Here is a 22,953-nt window from a genome sequence, read left to right as displayed (position 1 = left end):
TATCACCATACTGAGGCACCTCTATCATATTATCACCATACTGAGGCACCTCTATCATATTATCACCATACTGAGGCACCTCTATCATATTATACTGAGGCACCTCTATCATATTATCACCATACTGAGGCACCTCTATCATATTATCACCATACTGAGGCACCTCTATCATATTATCACCATACTGAGGCACCTCTATCATATTATCACCATACTGAGGCACCTCTATCATATCACCACCATACTGAGGCACCTCTATCATATTATCACCATACTGAGGCACCTCTATCATATTATCACCATACTGAGGCACCTCTATCATATTATCACCATACTGAGGCACCTCTATCATATTATCACCATACTGAGGCACCTCTATCATATTATCACCATACTGAGGCACCTCTATCATATTATCACCATACTGAGGCACCTCTATCATATCACCACCATACCATACTGAGGCACCTCTATCATATTATCACCATACTGAGGCACCTCACGATACCATATCACCACCATACTGAGGCACCTCTATCATATTATCACCATACTGAGGCACCTCTATCATATTATCACCATACTGAGGCACCTCTATCATATTATCACCATACTGAGGCACCTCTATCATATTATCACCATACTGATATCATATCACCTATCATATCATATCACCATACTGAGGCACCTCTATCATATTATCACCATACTGAGGCACCTCTATCATATTATCACCATACTGAGGCACCTCTATCATATTATCACCATACTGAGGCACCTCTATCATATTATCACCATACTGAGGCACCTCTATCATATTATCACCATACTGAGGCACCTCTATCATATTATCACCATACTGAGGCACCTCTATCATATTATCACCATACTGAGGCACCCATCTGAGGCACCTCTATCATATTATCACCATACTGAGGCACCTCTATCATATTATCACCATACTGAGGCACCTCTATCATATTATCACCATATATTATCACCATACTGAGGCACCTCTATATTATCACCATACTGAGGCACCTATCATATTATCACCATACTGAGGCACCTCTATCATATTATCACCATACTGAGGCACCTCTATCATATTATCACCATACTGAGGCACCTCTATCATATTATCACCATACTGAGGCACCTCTATCATATTATCACCATACTGAGGCACCTCTATCATATTATCACCATACTGAGGCACCTCTATCATATTATCACCATACTGAGGCACCTCTATCATATTATCACCATACTGAGGCACACCATACTGAGGGACCTCTATCATATTATCACCATACTGAGGCACCTCTATCATATTATCACCATACTGAGGCACCTCTATCATATTATCACCATACTGAGGGACCTCTATCATATTATCACACCATACTGAGGGACCTCTATCATATTATCACCATACTGAGGCACCTCTATCATATTATCACCATACTGAGGCACCTCTATCATATTATCACCATACTGAGGCACCTCTATCATATTATCACCATGAGGCACCTCTATCATATTATCACCATACTGAGGCACCTCTATCATATTATCACCATACTGAGGCACCTCTATCATATTATCACCATACTGAGGCACCTCTATCATATTATCACCATACTGAGGCACCTCTATCATATTATCACCATACTGAGGCACCTCTATCACCTCTATCATATTATCACCATACTGAGGCACCTCTATCATATTATCACCATACTGAGGCACCTCTATCATATTATCACCATACTGAGGCACCTCTATCATATTATCACCATACTGAGGCACCTCTATCATATTATCACCATACTGAGGCACCTCTATCATATTATCACCATACTGAGGCACCTCTATCATATTATCACCATACTGAGGCACCTCTATCATATTATCACCATACTGAGGCACCTCTATCATATTATCACCATACTGAGGCACCTCTATCATATTATCACCATACTGAGGCACCTCTATCATATTATCACCATACTGAGGCACCTCTATCATATTATCACCATACTGAGGCACCTCTATCATATTATCACCATACTGAGGCACCTCATATCATATGAGGCACCTCACCATACTGAGGCACCTCTCTATCATATGAGGCACCTCTATCACCATACTGAGGCACCTCTATCATATTATCACCATACTGAGGCACCTCTATCATATCATCACCATACTGAGGCACCTTATCACCATACTGAGGCACCTCTATCATATTATCACCATACTGAGGCACCTCTATCATATTATCACCATACTGAGGCACCTCTATCATATTATCACCATACTGAGGCACCTCTATCATATTATCACCATACTGAGGCACCTCTATCATATTATCACCATACTGAGGCACCTCTATCATATTATCACCATACTGAGGCACCTCTATCATATTATCACCATACTGAGGCACCTCTATCATATTATCACCATACTGAGGCACCTCTATCATATTATCACCATACTGAGGCACCTCTATCATATTATCACCATACTGAGGCACCTCTATCATATTATCACCATACTGAGGCACCTCTATCATATTATCACCATACTGAGGCACCTCTATCATATTATCACCATACTGAGGCACCTCTCATATCATATTATCATATTATCACCATACTGGCAGGCACACCATCTATCATATTATCACCATACTGAGGCACCTCTATCATATTATCACCATACTGAGGCACCTCTATCATATTATCACCATACTGAGGCACCTCTATCATATTATCACCATACTGAGGCACCTCTATCATATTATCACCATACTGAGGCACCTCTATCATATTATACCATACTGAGGGATCACCACCATACTGAGGCACCTCTATCATATTATCACCATACTGAGGCACCTCTATCATATTATCACCATACTGAGGCACCTCTACCTACTGATCATATTATCACCATACTGAGGCACCTCTATCATATTATCACCATACTGAGGCACCTCTATCATATTATCACCATACTGAGGCACCTCTACATATTATCTGATCATATTATCACCATACTGAGGGCACCTCTATCATATTATCACCATACTGAGGCACCTCTATCATATTATCACCATACTGAGGCACCTCTATCATATTATCACCATACTGAGGGACCTCTATCATATTATCACCATACTGAGGCACCTCTATCATATTATCACCATACTGAGGCACCTCTATCATATTATCATATTATCACCATACTGAGGCACCTCTATCATATTATCACCATACTGAGGCACCTCTATCATATTATCACCATACTGAGGCACCTCTATCATATTATCACCATACTGAGGCACCTCTATCATATTATCACCATACTGAGGGACCTCACGATACCATATCACCATACTGAGGCACCTCTATCATATTATCACCATACTGAGGCACCTCTATCATATTATCACCATACTGAGGCACCTCTATCATATCATATTATCATATTATCACATACTGAGGCACCTCTATCATATTATCACCATACTGAGGCACCTCTATCATATTATCACCATACTGAGGCACCTCTATCATATTATCACCATACTGAGGGACCTCTATCATATTATCACCATACTGAGGGACCTCTATCATATTATCACCATACTGAGGGACCTCTATCATATTATCACCATACTGAGGCATCATATTATCACTATCATATTATCACCATACTGAGGCACCTCTATCATATTATCACCATACTGAGGCACCTCTATCATATTATCACCATACTGAGGGACCTCTATCATATTATCACCATACTGAGGCACCTCTATCATATTATCACCATACTGAGGCACCTCTATCATATTATCACCATACTGAGGCACCTCTATCATATTATCACCATACTGAGGCACCTCTATCATATTATCACCATACTGAGGCACCTCTATCATATTATCACCATACTGAGGCACCTCTATCATATTATCACCATACTGAGGCACCTCTATCATATTATCACCATACTGAGGCACCTCTATCATATTATCACCATACTACTGAGGGACCTCTATCATATTATCACCATACTGAGGCACCTCTATCATATTATCACCATACTGAGGCACATATTATCACCATACTGAGGCACCTCTATCATATCATCCACCATACTGAGGCACCTCTATCATATTATCACCATACTGAGGCACCTCTATCATATTATCACCATACTGAGGCACCACCATACTGATCATATTATCACCATACTGAGGCACCTCATATCATATTATCATATTATCACATACTGAGGGACCTCTATCATATTATCATACACCATACTGAGGGACCTCTCACCATACTATCATATTATCACCATACTGAGGCACCTCTATCATATTATCACCATACTGAGGGACCTCTATCATATTATCACCATACTGAGGCACCTCTATCATATTATCACCATACTGAGGCACCTCTATCATATTATCACCATACTGAGGCACCTCTATCATATTATCACCATACTGAGGCACCTCTATCATATTATCACCATACTGAGGCACCTCTATCATATTATCACCATACTGAGGCACCTCTATCATATTATCACCTGATATCTGAGGCACCTCTATCATATTATCACCATACACCTCTATCATATTATCACCAGGAGGCACCTCTATCATATTATCACCATACTGAGGCACCTCTACTGAGGCACCTCTATCATATTATCACCATACTGAGGCACCATATTATCACCATATCACCTCTATCATATCACCACCATACTGAGGCACCTCTATCATATTATCACCATACTGAGGCACCTCTATCATATTATCACCATACTGAGGCACCTCTCATCATATTATCACCATACTGAGGCACCTCTATCATATTATCACCATACTGAGGCACCTCTATCATATTATCACCATACTGAGGCACCTCTATCATATTATCACCATACTGAGGCACCTCTATCATATTATCACCATACTGAGGCACCTCTATCATATTATCACCATACTGAGGCACCTCTATCATATTATCACCATACTGAGGCACCTCTATCATATTATCACCATACTGAGGCACCTCTATCATATTATCACCATACTGAGGCACCTCTATCATATTATCACCATACTGAGGCACCTCTATCATATTATCACCATACTGAGGCACCTCTATCATATTATCACCATACTGAGGCACCTCTATCATATTATCACCATACTGAGGCACCTCTATCATATTATCACCATACTGAGGCACCTCTATCATATTATCACCATACTGAGGCACCTCTATCATATTATCACCATACTTAGGTGTCGATACGATATGTATTGCGATTCGATACTGCGTTTTTTCCCTCCGATTTGATGTTCCAGACATATCGCTCACCAGAGGGCCATGAGAACATGAGTTTTGATCAGTCAGGGAAATATAAAAGTGGCGATGGAAAACAAGCTATAGGATGAAAAACACCAGAGTTTTGGCACAGGTACAGCCAACTAGCGCTAGCTAACGCTACCTAGCAAAAAAAGGTTCATGTAACCATATAATAAACTATATTGCGATATGTAACTATTGATTTTTTTTTTCTCCATCACTAGTAAGGTTTAGTGCAATGTGCTGCTCGTAGATTGATGTGCACAGGAAAATTGCTAGTAGGTAGATAAGTAGAGGGAGATGAGAAAAGTGAATTGAATGGAAAAGGAAATGAAGCAGTAATTAAGCATGTGTCATTTCTACTGTAGTTTAACAGAAGTATAAAACTTATCCAGGTGTTCCTCATCAACGTAAAGTGTTTGGTCGGTTTCCTGGTCATGTGAAGAAGAGACTCCAGGTGGTGTTGTCATAGGAGCACAGTCCAGACAGGAAGACCAGAATGCATCAGGAACACCAACAATTGGAATTAATGGGTGTGACTTGATGAAGTACAGCTACGGTGAGATTTACCATAGAACTAAAACAAGAGTTTGGACTTACGTTTTGAAGCCATTGCTGTGGTGATGGCTAGCTAGCCTCCCTGACAGTGGCTATCTAGAGGTAAGACCGCAATGTGCAGATAACGGGTGGACAATAAGGACAAGGTTTTAATTTGAAAATACCACATTTAGGTTGCAATGGCATTTAGCAGGACAAATCTGCTTGGTTATATTTTATATCTGCCGTTTTAATTAGATACATTGTAGTTTATTTATGTGGCAAGAGCGATTACAGGATAGGACAAATGTGATTAAATACATTGTCCACTACTGTTTGTTTACCTAGATGTTGATTTTGCAAGCTAGCTAGCATTGTGAAGCAGTGTCTATGCATACAAGCAATCGTACGCTGATATTTCATCCAAAATCAACAATCGCCAGTGAAATATTGATTGTTTTTTTGTGAAAATCTAAGTGATATCAAATACAGTACAATATGAGGCCTCCCGAGTGTCGGAGCAGTCTTAGGCACTGCATTACAGTGATTGAGGTGTCACTACAGACCCAGGTTAAATCCCATGCTGTGTCGCTGCCGGCTGCGACTGGGAGACCCATGAGGTGGGCACAATTGACCTAGCGTTGTCCGGGTTAGGGGTTTGGCCGGCTGGGATGTCCTTGTCCCATCACTCTCTAGCGACTCCTTGTGGCAGGCCGGGCAATTGCAAGCTGACCTCAGTCGCCAGCTAGACAGTATTTCCTCTGACACATTGGTGCGGCTGGCTTCCGGGTTAAGCGAGCAGTGTGTCAAGAAGCAGTGCGGCTTGGCAGGGTCGTGTGGTAAAAAAAAAGTGGTAAAAAAAAGTATTTAAAATAAAAAGGCAGAAACTGCTTCTCCAATAGCCTACAACTGTGATCAGGGATTTCTATGTCATGGCGACGTTGGCTAGCTAAGCTCGTGCAGAAACACATCATCAGGTTTAACGGTCGGCACGTGCCGAACTGCGCGTGTGCATACCATCAAATCAAAGGGACTCCTTTAATATAAAGGTATTTTTGACTCAAATTAAAACGTGTCACTTTCACTTGGTTGGAGTAATAACATGTTCAACTACTTAAGACATTGTCTCATAAGTTGTGCCTTTAGATTTCGAGAACTAAGGAAGAATTTCTCTTTTCTCATGGACCCCAAACCCTGGCCTGGTCTGCTTGGTCTTCTATAAACCCCAAACCCTGGCCTGGTCTGCTTGGTCTAGTTCTCAAGCATTCCTGGAAGTCTTGCGATGTTGCGCATGTGGCGATATCCAACTCAGACTCATCATCTGGCTTCAAAACGTAAATCCTAACTCTTTCGGTAGTTCAATGGTAAATCTCATCCGTAGCTGTATTCTATGTAGTCATAACCGCATTTATGGAAACAACAGGAAGAAAGGTCCAATTGGATTTTCATTTGGCTAAACTATTCTCAATGCAATGTTTTTTATTATTACATTGATTGATGAAACCATAACATTTATACAGATTATTAGCTGCTTCTTAACACGAGGTCATTACTAAATCTAATTTCAATGTGGCTAAATGCATTTGGTAAATGAGCCCTGTTAGGAGGAAAAACATGAACTAGGTCCTACTTGTATGTTTTCTACAGAAATGTCAGTGTCTTGAAAACACTAGGTTTTTCAAGGAATGATCATTCATTCAAATATTGTTTTGAAATTGTAACAATATAATTTTGTTATGCAATAAATGGCTATTTCTGTTACATGCACATTTGTATTTCTGGAGTGGAATGAGCTTATCTAATCAGTGTGCAAATGATACTGTAGTTGTGGTTTAGTTACCCCATGAGTCAATGTCCGAGGAGAAGAGAAAATAACTATTAACTACTACATGCGCACACACACACAGATTGTGTAATTGCTATCATTACACAGCCAACCTTTGTTTTCACATTACCCATCCCCATCATTCCACCCCTCACTTAACTGCTGCAGCCAACATGACCCAGTTTCTCACACTGTAGCTGCATGAGAGTCGAGGTTCCAGTACCCGTACGGTTAACTGTGCCAAAGGAGAAGTGCATAACCAGTCTAAAGTCCATCAAAAGCAGCTCCGCATATAGATCAGAGGGATTTCACAACATAGCAGACTGCTACGTTAAACCAAGATGGTGATTATGTCTGGAACATACACGCTGGGGATCATATGTCTGGTCCTTCTGATTGTTCTGTTGGCCTGCATCATGTACCATCCACTGAAGAAATACTTTCAGGACTGGAACGATTTGAGGCCAATCCCTGGAGTGGATGGAGCTTATCCAATCATTGGGAATGCACTTCTGTTCAGCACTAATGCAGGAGGTAAGATCCTCTCCTCTGAGCTGTATTTAGGTTAGGCTATCTAATATTTCCCAAGTAACAAATGCAATAGCAGTACTTTTTCTTTTTTGGTAGATTTCTTCAACCAGATTATTGAAGGCACTAAGGAGTTCAGACATTTACCATTGCTGAAGGTTTGGGTTGGACCCCTGCCATTGGTGGTCTTGTTTCATGCAGAGACTGTGGAGGTAATCACCACACTGCTGGGACTTTTTTACTACCTGTATTACTGCTGACGCTGACTGGATAATCATCAGATACTGTCAGAGATATAGCACATTACCCTCCATTGAGCATAACTTTAATGTTTAAACTTAATTCGGATCCCCATTAGCTGACGTCATGACGACAGCTAGTCTTCCAATCTTTTGTTAATTCTGGTCTGTTTTTCTGGATCTGTTCTCATTTCATTTGTTCTCTTCCAAGGGGATTCTGCACAGTTCCAAACACATAGACAAGGCCTATTTCTATAGGTTTATGCAGCCTTGGCTTGGGACTGGCCTGCTCACCAGGTAGGTCATTTTCCTCTTCCTTTCTTCCCCCATTATCAAAAACAGTATTGGGACTGAGGACTTTAAACTGATTACATAAATATCGCTGTCGATTTAAGGCAGCCCTCTGATTCAGTGTTGGTTGCATCCCAAATGGCACCCTATTCCCATTATAGTTGAATTATAGTCACAAATTATTTTTGTTATATCCAATTGGTAGTTAGTCTTGTTCCATCGCTGCAACTCCCATACTGTCTCAGGAGAGGCGAGGGTCAAGAGCCATGAGAGCCAAACACGATCCTGCCAAGCCTCACTGCTTCTTGACACACTGCTCGCTTAACCCACAACCCAGCCGCACCAATGTGTCAGAGGAAACACCATCTAGCTGGCGACCGACATTCCAGCCGGCCAAATCCTCCCCTAACCCGGACGACACTGGGCCAATTGTGCACCACCTCATTGGTCTCCTGGTCATGGCCGGCTGCGACACAGCCCGGGATCGAACCCGGATCTGTAGTGTTGCCTCTAGCACTGCGATGCAGTGCCTTAGACCGCTGCACCACTCAGCAGGCCATAGTGCATTACTTTTAACCAGGGCCAATAGGGCTGTATAAACAATTGGGCTGTATAAACAATTGGGCTGTATAAACAATTGGGCTGTATAAAGAATAGGGCTGTATAAAGAATAGGGCTGTATAAAGAATATGGCTGTATAAACAATTGGGCTGTATAAAGAATAGGGTGTCATTTGGGAAATACTCAAGGTAATTCTCTGTCCTGCCTCTAACAGCACAGGGGTAAGTGATTTTCTCTCTGTCCTGCCTCTAAAAGCACAGGGGTAAGTGATTTTCTCTCTGTCCTGAATAACAGCACAGGGGTAAGTGATGTTCTCTCTGTCCTGCCTCTAACAGCACAGGGGTAAGTGATGTTATCTCTGTCATGCCTCTAAAAGCACAGGGGTAAGTGATGTTCTCTCTGTCCTGACTCTAAAAGCACAGGGGATAAGTGATTTTCTCTCTGTCCTGCCTCTAACAGCACAGGGGTAAGTGATGTTCTCTCTGTCCTGACTCTAACAGCACAGGGGTAAGTGATGTTCTCTCTGTCCTGCCTCTAAAAGCACAGGGATAAGTGATGTTCTCTCTGTCCTGCCTCTAACAGCACAGGGGATAAGTGGCGTGGCAGAAGGAAGATGTTGACCCCGACATTCCATTTCTCCATCTTGGCTGAGTTTCTGGAGGTGATGAATGAGCAGGCTGAGGTTTTAACACAGAAACTGGAGAAGCAGGCTGGAGGAGATCCATTCAACTGTTTTAGCTACATCACACTCTGTGCTTTGGACATTATTTGTGGTGAGTGAGTGACTGATTTTGGAAATGCACTGTAAAAATCAACTCTCCAAATCTGTGATCAAAGTCATTTGTAATAAATGCTAATGATGACACAATGTTTCCTATTGTTTGTTTTTGTTTTAGAAACGGCAATGGGAAAGAACATCTACGCACAAAGTAACAGCGAGTCTGAGTACGGTTTTAACCGCAGTGTTTTAGCTACATCACACTCTGTGCTTTGGACATTATTTGTAAGTATTAACATGTTAATAAACCATCATGACATCATTTGTAATAAATGCTTATACACTGTCTTCACTATTGTTTGTTTTCCATCTACATTCCATCATGACTACATTCCATCAGTAACAGCGATAGTCTTATACACTGTCTACATTCCATCATGACATAGTCTTATACACTGTCTACACCACTGTCTACATTCCATCATGACATAGTCTTATACACTGTCTACATCATGACATAGTCTTATACACTGTCTACATTCCATCATGACATTCCATTCTTATCATGTCTACATTCCATCATGACATAGTCTTATACACTGTCTACATTCCATCATGACATAGTCTTATACACTGTCTACATTCCATCATGACATAGTCTTATACACTGTCTACACCCTGTCTACATTCCATCATGACATAGTCTTATACACTGTCTACACCCTGTCTACATTCCATCATGACATAGTCTTATACACTGTCTACACCCTGTCTACATTCCATCATGACATAGTCTTATACACTGTCTACACCCTGTCTACATTCCATCATGACATAGTCTTATACACTGTCTACACCCTGTCTACATTCCATCATGACATAGTCTTATACACTGTCTACACCCTGTCTACATTCCATCATGACAGTCTTATACACTGTCTACATTCCATCATGACATAGTCTTATACACTGTCTACACCCTGTCTACATTCCATCATGACATAGTCTTATACACTGTCTACATTCCATACACCCATGACATCTACATTCCATCATGACATAGTCTTATACACTGTCTACACCCTGTCTACATTCCATCATGACATAGTCTTATACCCTGTCTACATTCCATCATGACATAGTCTTATACACTGTCTACACCCTGTCTACATTCCATCATGACATAGTCTTATACACTGTCTACATTCCATCATGACATAGTCTTATACACTGTCTACATTCCATCATGACATAGTCTTATACACTGTCTACATTCCATCATGACATAGTCTTATACACTGTCTACATTCCATCATGACATAGTCTTATACCCTGTCTACATTCCATCATGACATAGTCTTATACACTGTCTACACCCTGTCTACATTCCTTGGTGTTTCTGTTAGATTTACTGAGCTTTCTTTACAGAATGAGTGACATCATCGGACGTCGCCAGAGAGCTCCCTGGTATTGGCCAGACTTCATCTACAGTCTGTTATGGGAGGGGAAGGACCATGACAATAGACTGAGGATCCTCCATTCATTCACTCAGAGTGTGAGTAGATCTACTGAGGTCTTTAAGGAACCTATTGTATGTCTAAGTGTTTGTGGTTTGGACTGCCAAAAATGATATTGCTAACAAATGGACATAACAATATATAACAGGTCAGAAAGGATTCCAGTCGACTGACTATCATCTGTTATATATTGTAATAATCATCTTGTTAGCATGGCTATTGGCACAGATTTATTTTGAACAAAAATGAAATATAAATGTATGGTATTAATGTTTGTGTAATCTCCAGGTGATCAAGGAGAGAGCAGAAAGCATGGAGAATGCAGGTTCTGACAGTGAATCTGACCATGGCATCAAAAGGAGAAGACTTGCCTTCCTGGACATGCTGTTAAAAGCCACTGATGACGAGGGAAATTACTTGAGCCATAGTGATATCCAAGAGGAGGTGGACACCTTTATGTTTGAGGTAGTGTAACGAAACCCAAGACCAATATGCTCACACATTTAGCATGTGACTCCACTGAGGCCCTTTGCAATCGAACAACATTTCATACTGTAGGTGGGATAGTTCCTCTTTCACTTGAAATTACTTGATGTACATTAGACAACTGCACATGGGTTATGTCCCAAATGGCACCCTATTCAACACAACCCTAATGGGTCCCAAATGGCACAATGTTCAACACAACCCTAATGCACTCTTCTGAATGATTGTGTGTTCGTAGGGCCATGACACCACAGCAGCCTCTATGAACTGGGCCCTTCACCTACTGGGATCCTACCCTGAGGTCCAGACCAAGGTCCAGGAGGAGCTCCATGTGGTGTTTGGTAAATATACTCCTTTTCATTCATATTCCTGTTCTCTCCTCATCCCATGTGACAGTTGTTTTACATATAGCCACGTATCTCTCTGTCTCACTACTGCTTTACATTCATATTCCTGTTCTCTCCTCATCCCATGTGACCATTGTATTCTGAAATCCCATCCATATGTCCCTCTTTTACCCACCCAGGTTCCTCCAACCGTTCCGTCACCGTCGATGACCTGAAGAGGTTACGTTACCTTGAATGCGTCATCAAGGAGACCCTTCGCCTCTTCCCCGCCGTGCCCATGTTCGCACGCACCGTAAGCGACGACTGTCACATCAGTAGGTGGCAGCAGATTGTCCCAAAGTGCACCTTTACCTGTAAAATGGCAGCAGACTAAGATCCTCACTGTTTGAATCCACGGGTGTCATCTCCATCTCATTGAAACGGCACATGTCAGGACTTGTATTTGTCAGCTCTGGCAGCCTGTTCTCCATTCTCTCCGCTTGCAGTAAAAGCATTTTCTGATAGTGTAAAACCAAGGCGGAAGCAGATGGATGGATTTCACTGTTAGACTAATTAGAAAATTATATGCACTTCCTGTTATCTCTGAATATGAGCATAACTGTAGTTTTAGAGGAAATACAGATTTGTCAACTCAGTGGTGAAATCACAGTGTTAGTAATCCGGTCTTCCTTCTCAGGGTGGGCAAGCATCTGTTAGTCTGAGTATGGGTACATGTCACTCTTTGCCAAAGGACTGAGCTTTGATTCCACTGTGTGACCAAGCAACATCTTTGCTTAATACAAGTCAGTGTTTTACTGCAGGTAGAAAATATTGACATAATGTTCAATGCAACTGTCAGTACAATGAGCCCACAGTTAGAAATGAATTACATTTAATTCCTGATTGTACAATGAGCACACAGTTAGAAATGAATTACATTTAATTCCATGACTGATACTTAATATCCTCCCATTGCAGATGGCTTTAAAATTCCTAAAGGAGTGAATGCCCTGATCATTCCCTTCGCCCTGCACCGTGATCCACGATACTTCCCGGATCCCGAGGAGTTCCGGCCAGAGCGTTTCCTGATAGAGAACAGCACAGGACGACATCCCTACGCATACATCCCCTTCTCCGCTGGACCCAGGAACTGCATCGGTTCGCTCAGGACATATTACCATTCATATCCCTCTCTCCTCTTAATATGGGTCTAATATACAAACCATTATATATCAAAATGATTGCAATGGTACAGACAAAGGGCAAGGACCCAGCTAAATGATTTTGACCCACAGTCTGGCTTCAGGAAGTGGAAAAGAAACTGAAAGGAGAAGCTCAATTTAGAAGCAGGGCGCTGCACCTTCCCTGATGGGTCACATTGCAATAAAGCCAACACTTATTATGAAACAGCTTCCTCACTTACCTAATTTACGCTCCCATTCCCTTTAAGAGCCCACTCTTCCTCAAGAATCAATCATCCATTTAGCGAGGAGGAGCAAAGGAGCACTGACTCTCCATCTCCTGAGAGTAGAGCCGCTGCCGCCAATCAGCCCTGTCTCCCACACACTGAATGAGACCGATTGTCTCTCTCCTCAAGATGATAGTGGGGGGGTAGAGAGGACCGAGAGAGTGACAAAGAGAGAGACTCACAAAAGCTGAATGAAAGGAAACAGTTGTCTGATTTTACGGTCAGATTGTTGTCTACTCTATGTCTGAATCTGTATTGCCTACTACTTACTAAAACTACAGACTGTGTACTAATACTACATACTATTTTGAACATACTGTTCAGTAAAAAAGTATGCAGTAAGCAACAAATATAATCCTACCACTCATCCATACTGAGAAGGCTTCATCTGAATGCGCAAGTGAGCTTGATTCCCGCCATTCATTCATTTTTGTAGAGCGTGTCCCCTATTTTGATTATCAGCTGTTTGAAACACCTGTGAGGGTGCAGCAAATTCTACTTGATAAAAATACAAAATTAGTATGACATTTAAAGCATACCCAAAAAGCCTACTATTTAGAACACAAGTATGGGTATTCGGAAAAGGCCTATGTCAGTGTATGGTGTCCTCACATGCATGTCTGTATGTCCTTTGTCTCCAGGCCAGCGGTTTGCCATGATGGAGGAGAAGGTGGTGCTGTCTTCGGTGTTGCGTCACTTCTCCGTGCGGGCCTGCCAGAGCCGAGAGGAGCTGAGACCTCTGGGTGACCTCATACTCCGACCAGAGAAGGGTATTTGGATTACGCTAGAGAAGAGATGCTAGTCTCCCCCGGCAAACAGCTCTACTATAATACTATGGTACTTTGTCATGCTAGAGAAGAGATGCTAGTCTCCTCCGGCAAACAGCTCTACTATAATACTATGGTACTTTGTCATGCTAGAGAAGAGATGCTAGTCTCCCCCGGCAAACAGCTCTACTATAATACTATGGTACTTTGTCATGCTAGAGAAGAGATGCTAGTCTCCCCGGCAAACAGCTCTACTATAATACTATGGTACTTTGTCATGCTAGAGAAGAGATGCTAGTCTCCCCGGCAAACAGCTCTACTATAATACTATGGTACTTTGTCATGCTAGAGAAGAGATGCTAGTCTCCTCCGGCAAACAGCTCTACTATAATACTATGGTACTTTGTCATGCTAGAGAAGAGATGCTAGTCTCCCCCGGCAAACAGCTCTACTATAATACTATGGTACTTTGTCATGCTAGAGAAGAGATGCTAGTCTCCTCCGGCAAACAGCTCTACTATAATACTATGGTACTTTGTCATGCTAGAGAAGAGATGCTAGTCTCCTCCGGCAAACAGCTCTACTATAATACTATGGTACTTTGTCATGCTAGAGAAGAGATGCTAGTCTCCCCCGGCAAACAGCTCTACTATAATACTATGGTACTTTGTCATGCTAGAGAAGAGATGCTAGTCTCCCCCGGCAAACAGCTCTACTATAATACTATGGTACTTTGTCATGCTAGAGAAGAGATGCTAGTCTCCTCCGGCAAACAGCTCTACTATAATACTATGGTACTTTGTCATGCTAGAGAAGAGATGCTAGTCTCCTCCGGCAAACAGCTCTACTATAATACTATGGTACTTTGTCATGCTAGAGAAGAGATGCTAGTCTCCTCCGGCAAACAGCTCTACTATAATACTATGGTACTTTGTCATGCTAGAGAAGAGATGCTAGTCTCCTCCGGCAAACAGCTCTACTATAATACTATGGTACTTTGTCATGTCGTAATACATTGTTTTGTTGTAGCCTCTTTCTCAATCTTGTGTCTATATTATAGCAAGTGTTTTTTTAATAAATACAAATTATGTATGAAGGTTAAATTATTTTCTTTAGTTGAATAAAGTAAAACAAAGGGATTCTGGTTGGATAAATATATTTGCTAAATCAGTGTTTCTGACCTAATGATTCAGCTCCAGTGGCGACCCTTAATTCAGGGCAGGTGTGGCAGAGCCCCGTTCGTTCAGCAAAAATTAAAAAGTGCCTGTTATTTTGGCTTTAATATGTATCACATCAGTTTGCAAACAATGTAAAAAAAAAAAAAAATCATAATTGAGTTAATAAAGCCGCTTACAAACATGGTCTCTTTTGCTTTCTTGAGTAAGGCAGCTCCAAAATGCAGGTGTTTCAGCCTAGCTCAGTGCTTTCTGTGGTGGTGGTGCAGCCAGTGGAAAATACGGAGCGTTGGGGTTGGTAATGTTCTCTATTTGCGCCATGGTTGGCTCAGTGTTCTGTTACTTATGGGAACACTACGTCACAGCAAAATATACGGGCAGAGCTCGAAAAATCAGGCCCCTTGGGTGCTGCCATATAGTTACATTAGAAGTGCCCATCCAAGAAGGCTCAAGGTGATTGGCCACAGACAAAATTGTCAAATCACGTTATATCTACCGTAGCTTTGATTGGACTGTCAACATCATACATTCAATCTCTAGCAGTCATCATCATGAATCAAGACGACAATCTACTGGCAAATATTTTTTTAATCCTTGTCATATGTAGAGAAATTATAGATCAAAGGTATCGGTGCTCATAGGCCATTCGACAAACATTACACAAGTTGGGGGGGGGGGGACGAGCTCCGACTGGGAAAATATGTTTTCAATGGTCATCCAACTCAGAATTCCAAGTCGGGAAATCGGGCTTCTTTCTAGCGCTCCGACCTAAAGATCACTGACGTCAGTGTTCCCAGTTGTCTTGAAAGCACCGTAAATCCAGAAAATGTTAGACTTTGACAAAGTTTGATTTGCCCACAAAGGACCGCCGCACCACCTTCATGTTCAAAGCACAGCACAAGGTGAGCCCAACAATGTCTGCATAAATGATGTAAAATGCCAGGGAGATATGTATACTGTAGCTAAGAAAGTCCTACTAAGTGTATGTTGTGTAGTGCACCACCAACAGCTACCAGCTTACATGTAGCCTGTTTTAGAGAAATGCCAGAATATTGTAAGAGCTTTCATTGTCTGCTTATATGCCCCCTTTATTTATCCTACGGTTCTGACTTGATGTACATGAAGAATACTGTAAGAACGGCCCATGTTCTGAATTCTGTCACTGTATATTTCAGAAGTGCTGAACAAATAGTTATATTGACTATGTCCGTTCAAGCTCGCTCATTATTAATGTATTAATGGAAATTATGAATTGCCTCTTATCTGCTCATCGTCCCCGTATGCCATAGTTTGTACATCTCAATTCACAGTAGAAACCATATTTGTTTCAGCAAGTCATCCATATCATATCATATAATGATTCACTCCATGGTGCTGAAAAGAGAGCTCTGCTGTTGGTACAGCTTTACGTAGGCCCAAACAGTTTGTGGGAACCTTTTTTCACTGTTATGGTACAATTAATGTGTTGTGTTGTGTAATGGCTTAGCTGGCATGCTTCACATTTTTTTTTGTTGAGTTTGCCCGAACCAATATTTACATGCTGTTCAGCTCTGAGATGCTGGGTATTACCTGTAATAAATTCCATCATGATGGGCTTCATATTGGCAGCTCTGCCCTCCCTGGTTCTCTGATGCCCCATTTCCAACATAATTTGCAGGATGTCCAAGTAATAAAGAGACTGGCAGGAATCTTCCATCATTAGTTGGATTCCGGGTTGTGAATGCCTCAGGTGAGAGCTGGTCTCCTGGGAAACTGATCTGACTGAGCTGACTAATGCAAAACTCAGTATGCCCACTTCACAGTGGCCATGCACCACCAAACCTTACCACACTCTAGACACCAGAGTGAACGTTTGAGGATTGATTAGTTCATTGGAACCCATCCAAACGGATCAAAATGGCACCCTCCTGAGAAGGCTTGTTTGAAATAACGCAGATGTCCACCGTGGGCCAGTATTGCACCTCATCAGCAGTGATGTAGTGGTTAAAAATAATTGTTGGGTAAACTAATCGCCGGTCACAGTGAAAAAAGCTCCCTATACTCACAATTCATTTTTCCACAAAATGTGGTTAAACTGCATTACAACACTGCTCATCAGCTGTTCACTCTCCTCAAGGCAACAGATAGGGTGCAAGTCAGGGTCCATATCCACAAAGCATCTTAAACTAGAAGTGCTGATCTAGGATCAGGTCCCCCCCCCAGTCCATGTAATCTTACTCATTGTGATATAAAAGGTAAAAGTGATCCTAGAACAGCACTCCCACTCAGACACACTAGCCCAGTTTATACCTGATTCAAACGTGTCCTTTGTCCTGATCTTGTCCACATTCTGATTCTGCCCGTCATTCTTAGACAAGTGCAGACAATCAAAAGACACATTGTGATCAGATCTCCCTGCCAACCTCCGGAGGAAGTCAGGGACTCCTTGTGTCTAGATATCTTACAAGTCTAGACAGATCTGGACAATGAAACCATTTAAATCATCATTATTTCACTCTCTAAAATCATTGACCGGTGGCACCATTGACTTGATTTCTCTTTAAAAAAAAAAACATATATTTGACAGAATATCTATAAAAATAATGTGCATACAGGGAGGGACAAGGAAATCCTTTCACAATGTGGACGCAGTGGATGGAGAAGAGAGACATTTTAATACCATGTGTAAATGCACTGGCTTATTATATGTGGGCACAATCAGAGTGTGGATGAGATCAGGACAAAAGACGAATGTTAGAACCAGGTATAAACAGGACTTTTGTAATCCAGGTCAAGGGCTCCGGTCTTACTCATACCCAACTGGGCATATTTGTCCATTTAACATCTATTCCACGTTGGTTCAATGTCATTTCATTGAAAGGAGTGTGTGCCCAGTGGGAAATGGACACTCCAAATCAGCAAAAGTTGAATAATGAAGAGCGGAGTCCCACAGTCAATCAATGTAATGCATTAGATTTAGTGGCTGGCTAACATAATGCCTCTTCGAGGAAGTATAAAGCTGACAACATTCCAGATCACTTGAATGGATTTCTCGAACCCTGTTGAAACAGAAGACAAGATCCATGGCCATGACGATGTTTACGGGGGCCTATTCATTACGCCCATTCTGTTGGAAAACTGTTCCTAAATAGAAGCATATGGAACGAGGAGGGACCTGCCTGAATTTGTCCAATGGAGACTCTTGTTTTGCAGTTTGCTACCACTTGGTTGTAAAATGTTCAATAGTTTCCGTAACGAATACACCCCAGGTAGTGAAGTGATGCTCATGCAGTAAAAGGCTCTATGTTGTTGTATGGTGAAAAGCTGTTGTTTCATGACACCTCCTCTACAACATCCACTCCCCTATAATAATGTGAGGCCCAACCGAACAACTACACAATAAAATGAATAACACAATGAATAGGGTCAGGTAGGGCCTCCTGAGTTGCACAACAGTCTAAGGCACTGCATAGCAGTGTGAAAGGCGTTACTACAGACCCGGGTTCATTCCCGGGCTGTGGCAAAGGAAAGTGCACAATTGGCCCAGCGTCGTCCAGGTTAGGGGAGGGTTTGGCTGGTGGGGCTCATTGTGCCCTAGCAACTCCTTGTGGCCTGCAGGCTGACCCCGGTCGCCAGTTGAACAGTGTTTCCTCCAACACATTGGTGCTGGCGGGTGTTAAGGAGCGTGGTTAGGTGGGTCATGTTTCGGAGAACGCATGGCTCCTCTCCCGTGACCGTTGCAGCAATGAATAGGGTCAGGTGTTAGCAGTGTTGTGGTGTTCTAGGCATTAACACAACCTCAACACGGTCCCTTTGGTAAAATTAGATTGTTCCAGACAGACTGCTGAAAGCACAGAGAAAAGAGATTGATTTAGAGTGGAACACACAGCCTGATTCTTTTGAAATGTGTTTGAAGGACAGCTCAGCTCACTGAGCCGCATGCAAACAGTCCACAACATGTGATACTGAGTGGGTAGGGTAGATGTGCCTCCCAAATTGCACCCTATTCCCTATATAGTGCACTACTTGTAACCAGGGCCAATACATGGTGCCAATTGGGAGCCACCACTGTGACCAAGACCCAGTGCTAGCCGCTGTCTGGTTAGGAGGTAGCCCGTCATTACCCCATTAGGAGATTACAGCAGATAACACCAGGACTTCAGTCTTCTTCATCAAACGCCTCTACATACGGCTGACACTGCACAACGAGGGGAGATCAATGCCATCCAAAACATAGAGGGAGGATGTTAAATCTCCCGAAATAACTAGCTGGAATACCTCTCTCTGTTGATTGTTCTCTTCAAGGGAGAATCCATCTTCAAACTTTTAGTTCACAGGATTTTTTGAAATAGGCAGCAGCGGAGTTGTGAAAAGAATGTGTAACAGTGTTCACAGCTTTATACAGGTACCTGCCAAAATAAAGTGATTATGGTGTCCCAACGCGCTATTACGACCCGTTATGTTGGTATTTCCATTATTTTGGCAGTTACCTGTACATATCAAGTGAGGAGTGACTCAGGTTTGTGTTTTGATGAATGAACAGCTACAGATGTAGGATCTTAATTGAATCACTATTTTGTTGCTGAGAATCTACCTGTCAGTATTGATAGTTTGTGGAGAGCGATTTCTCCAACTTTGTACAAGACAACAAAACCTGACCTTGCTGAATGAAAATTCCTTTCAGTGAATGTATGAGTAGGAAGAATGTTCAATCAGCTTTCATACCCACTTCTAGTAGTTGTCTTATGTTATTCCCTCCACAAAGCAATAAAGCAGGCTAAATGTCAGTATAGGGGCAAAGTTGAGTCCCAGTTAAACTGCTCAGACACGAGACGAATGTGGCAGGGTCTACAGACAATCACAGAGGGTGGTGCAGTCTGCCCAACGCATTACCAGGGGCAAACTTCCCGCCCTCCTGGACACCTACAACACCCGATGTCACAGGAAGGCCAAAAAGATCATCAAGGACATCTACCACCTGAGCCACTGCCTGTTCGCCCCATTATCTTCCAGAAGGCGAAGTCAGTACAGGTGTATCAAAGCTGGGTCCGAGAGCCTGAAAAACAGCTTATATCTCAAGGCCATCAACAGCCATCACTAGCACATCAGACAGAGTTGGCTGCCGATAGACATAGATTAGGAATCACTGGCCACTTTAAGGAAATTTAACACTAGCCACTTGAATAATGTCTCCGTATCTTGCATTACTCATCTCATTCGTGTAAAATGTACTATTCTACGGTATCTTAGTCACTTTAATTGTTTGTAAATATTGCATCACTCATCTCATATGTATATACTGTACTTTATACTATGTCACTGTATCTTAGTCCAATACTGCTCTGACATACAGTGGGGCAAAAAAAGTATTTAGTCAGCCACCAATTGTGCAAGTTCTCCCACTTAAAATGATGATAGAGGCCTGTAATATTCATCATAGGTACACTTCAACTATGACAGACAAAATGAGAAAAAAATCCAAATCAAATTTGGGTTTTTTGAAAGAAAAGCAAAAATGTTTGTCTATTAAAATAACATAAAATTGATCAGAAATACAGTGTAGACATTGTTAATGTTGTAAATGACTTGTAACTGGAAACTGCATATTTTTTATGGAATATCTACACAGGCGTACAGAGGCCACCATCAGCAAACGTCACTCCTGTGTTATGACACGTTGTGTTAGCTAATCCAAGTTTATCATTTAAAAAGGCTAATTGATCATTAGAAAACCCCTTTGCAATTATGTTAGCACAGCTGAAAACAGTTGTTCTGAATAAAGAAGCAATAAAACTGTCCTTTAGACTAGTTGAGTATCTGGAGCATCAGCGTTTGTTGGTTCGATTACAAGCTCAAAATGGCCAGAAACAAAGCACTTTCTTCTGGAACTCATCAGTCTATTCTTGTTCTGAAAACTGAAGGCTATTTCATGCGAGAAATTGCCAGGAAACTGAAGATCTGGTTCAACGCTGTGTACTACTCCCTTCACAATACAGCGCAAACTGGCGCTAACCAGAATAGAAAGAGGAGTGGGAGGCCCGGGTGTACAACTGAGCAAGAGGACAAGTAGATTAGAGCGTCTAGTTTGAGAAACAGCTGCATCACAAGTCCTGAACTGGCATATTCTTTAAATTGTCACACCCTGATCAGTTTCACCTGTCCTTGTTATTGTCTCCACCCCCTCCAGGTGTTGCTTGTTATCCCTGGTGTATTTATCCCTGTGTTTCCTTTCTCTCTGTGCCAGTTCGTCTAGTATGTTCCAAGTCAACCAGTGTGTTTTTCCCGCGTTCCTGCCTTTTCTATTCTCTTTTACTAGTCCTCCCGGTTTTGACCCTTGCCTCTTTTTGAGACGCTGTACCTGCCTGCCTGACCTTGAGCCTGCCTGCCACACTGTACCTCCTGGACTCTGAACTGGTTTGGACTTTTTGCCTGTCCACAACCATTCTCTTGCCTACCCCTTTTGGATATAATGAATATCAAAGACTCAAACCATCTGGGCCTTGACTCCCTCACCATTAGAATTGATGGACACCTAAGGGAATGCAGGAGTGAGAGGAGGTCTGGTCTCAGGCACACTCGTTCATCCACTATGGCTCGCTCATCTTCAAAGGAATCTGAAAGTTCCCAAAGGCAGTTTTTCCGAGAAGATCTGAAGCCACCTGAGCACTCTCGTGAATCATCAACGATGGGTGAGTTGGATATTCCTGATCCTATGCAATTGGGAAGAGCTAGGTTATCATTTGGGGAACGCTCACGTAGGCTGAGTTCAAACTGTTGTCTGTACTATGGAGGGGCAGGACATTATATAGCTACCTGCCCTTGTCTCTGGTGGGTACAAGTACTCTGGTGATCCAGACTGGGAGTTCCCTAATTCCCAACAAACGCACACTTTTTTGTGCTTTTGCTGTGGGAGACCAATCTAAGTCTCTCCGAGTGCTCATTGACTCTGGGGCTGATGAAAGTTCTTGATTGTTTCTGCGCTAGGGATTCCCACTCAATCTCTCTAGGTTCCCGTAGGTGCTAGGGCACTGGACGGCCACTCCATAGGTAGAGTCACCCATAGTACTGTGCCCGTTCATATATGGGTTTCAGGTAACCACAGTGAGACCATACAGTTCCTCCTCATTG

At 42.1% G+C, this 22,953-nt stretch overlaps 2 protein-coding genes across 4 annotated transcripts in view; both read left to right on the top strand.

Moving 5' to 3' along the window:
- Window positions 1–7,712, top strand: part of fam149a (family with sequence similarity 149 member A) — a 28,825-nt gene extending 21,113 nt beyond the window's left edge. For all 3 annotated transcript variants that reach the window (XM_029659402.2, XM_029659401.2, XM_029659403.2), the window contains exon 15: window positions 5,804–7,712. In XM_029659402.2, coding sequence (XP_029515262.2) covers window positions 5,804–5,880 — 77 coding nt within the window. In that variant the 3' untranslated portion in view covers window positions 5,881–7,712. The remainder of the gene's footprint in view (window positions 1–5,803) is intronic.
- Window positions 7,713–7,996: 284 nt separating this feature from the next.
- Window positions 7,997–16,033, top strand: LOC115129253 (cytochrome P450 4V2). The gene is made up of 11 exons (XM_065018470.1): window positions 7,997–8,304; window positions 8,398–8,510; window positions 8,749–8,834; window positions 9,972–10,162; window positions 10,286–10,339; window positions 11,514–11,662; window positions 11,913–12,089; window positions 12,349–12,451; window positions 12,637–12,771; window positions 13,415–13,594; window positions 14,546–16,033. The coding sequence occupies exons 1-11, from the start codon at window positions 8,112–8,114 to the stop codon at window positions 14,704–14,706; spliced, it is 1,542 nt and encodes a 513-aa protein (XP_064874542.1). The 5' UTR covers window positions 7,997–8,111; the 3' UTR covers window positions 14,707–16,033.
- Window positions 16,034–22,953: the final 6,920 nt, after the last annotated feature.

This window comes from Oncorhynchus nerka, linkage group LG5 (genome assembly GCF_034236695.1).
Source record: "Oncorhynchus nerka isolate Pitt River linkage group LG5, Oner_Uvic_2.0, whole genome shotgun sequence".
Classification (NCBI taxonomy): domain Eukaryota; kingdom Metazoa; phylum Chordata; class Actinopteri; order Salmoniformes; family Salmonidae; genus Oncorhynchus; species Oncorhynchus nerka.
Note: the sequence above shows the minus strand (reverse complement) of the source record. Positions and strands in the feature narration are given on the sequence as shown.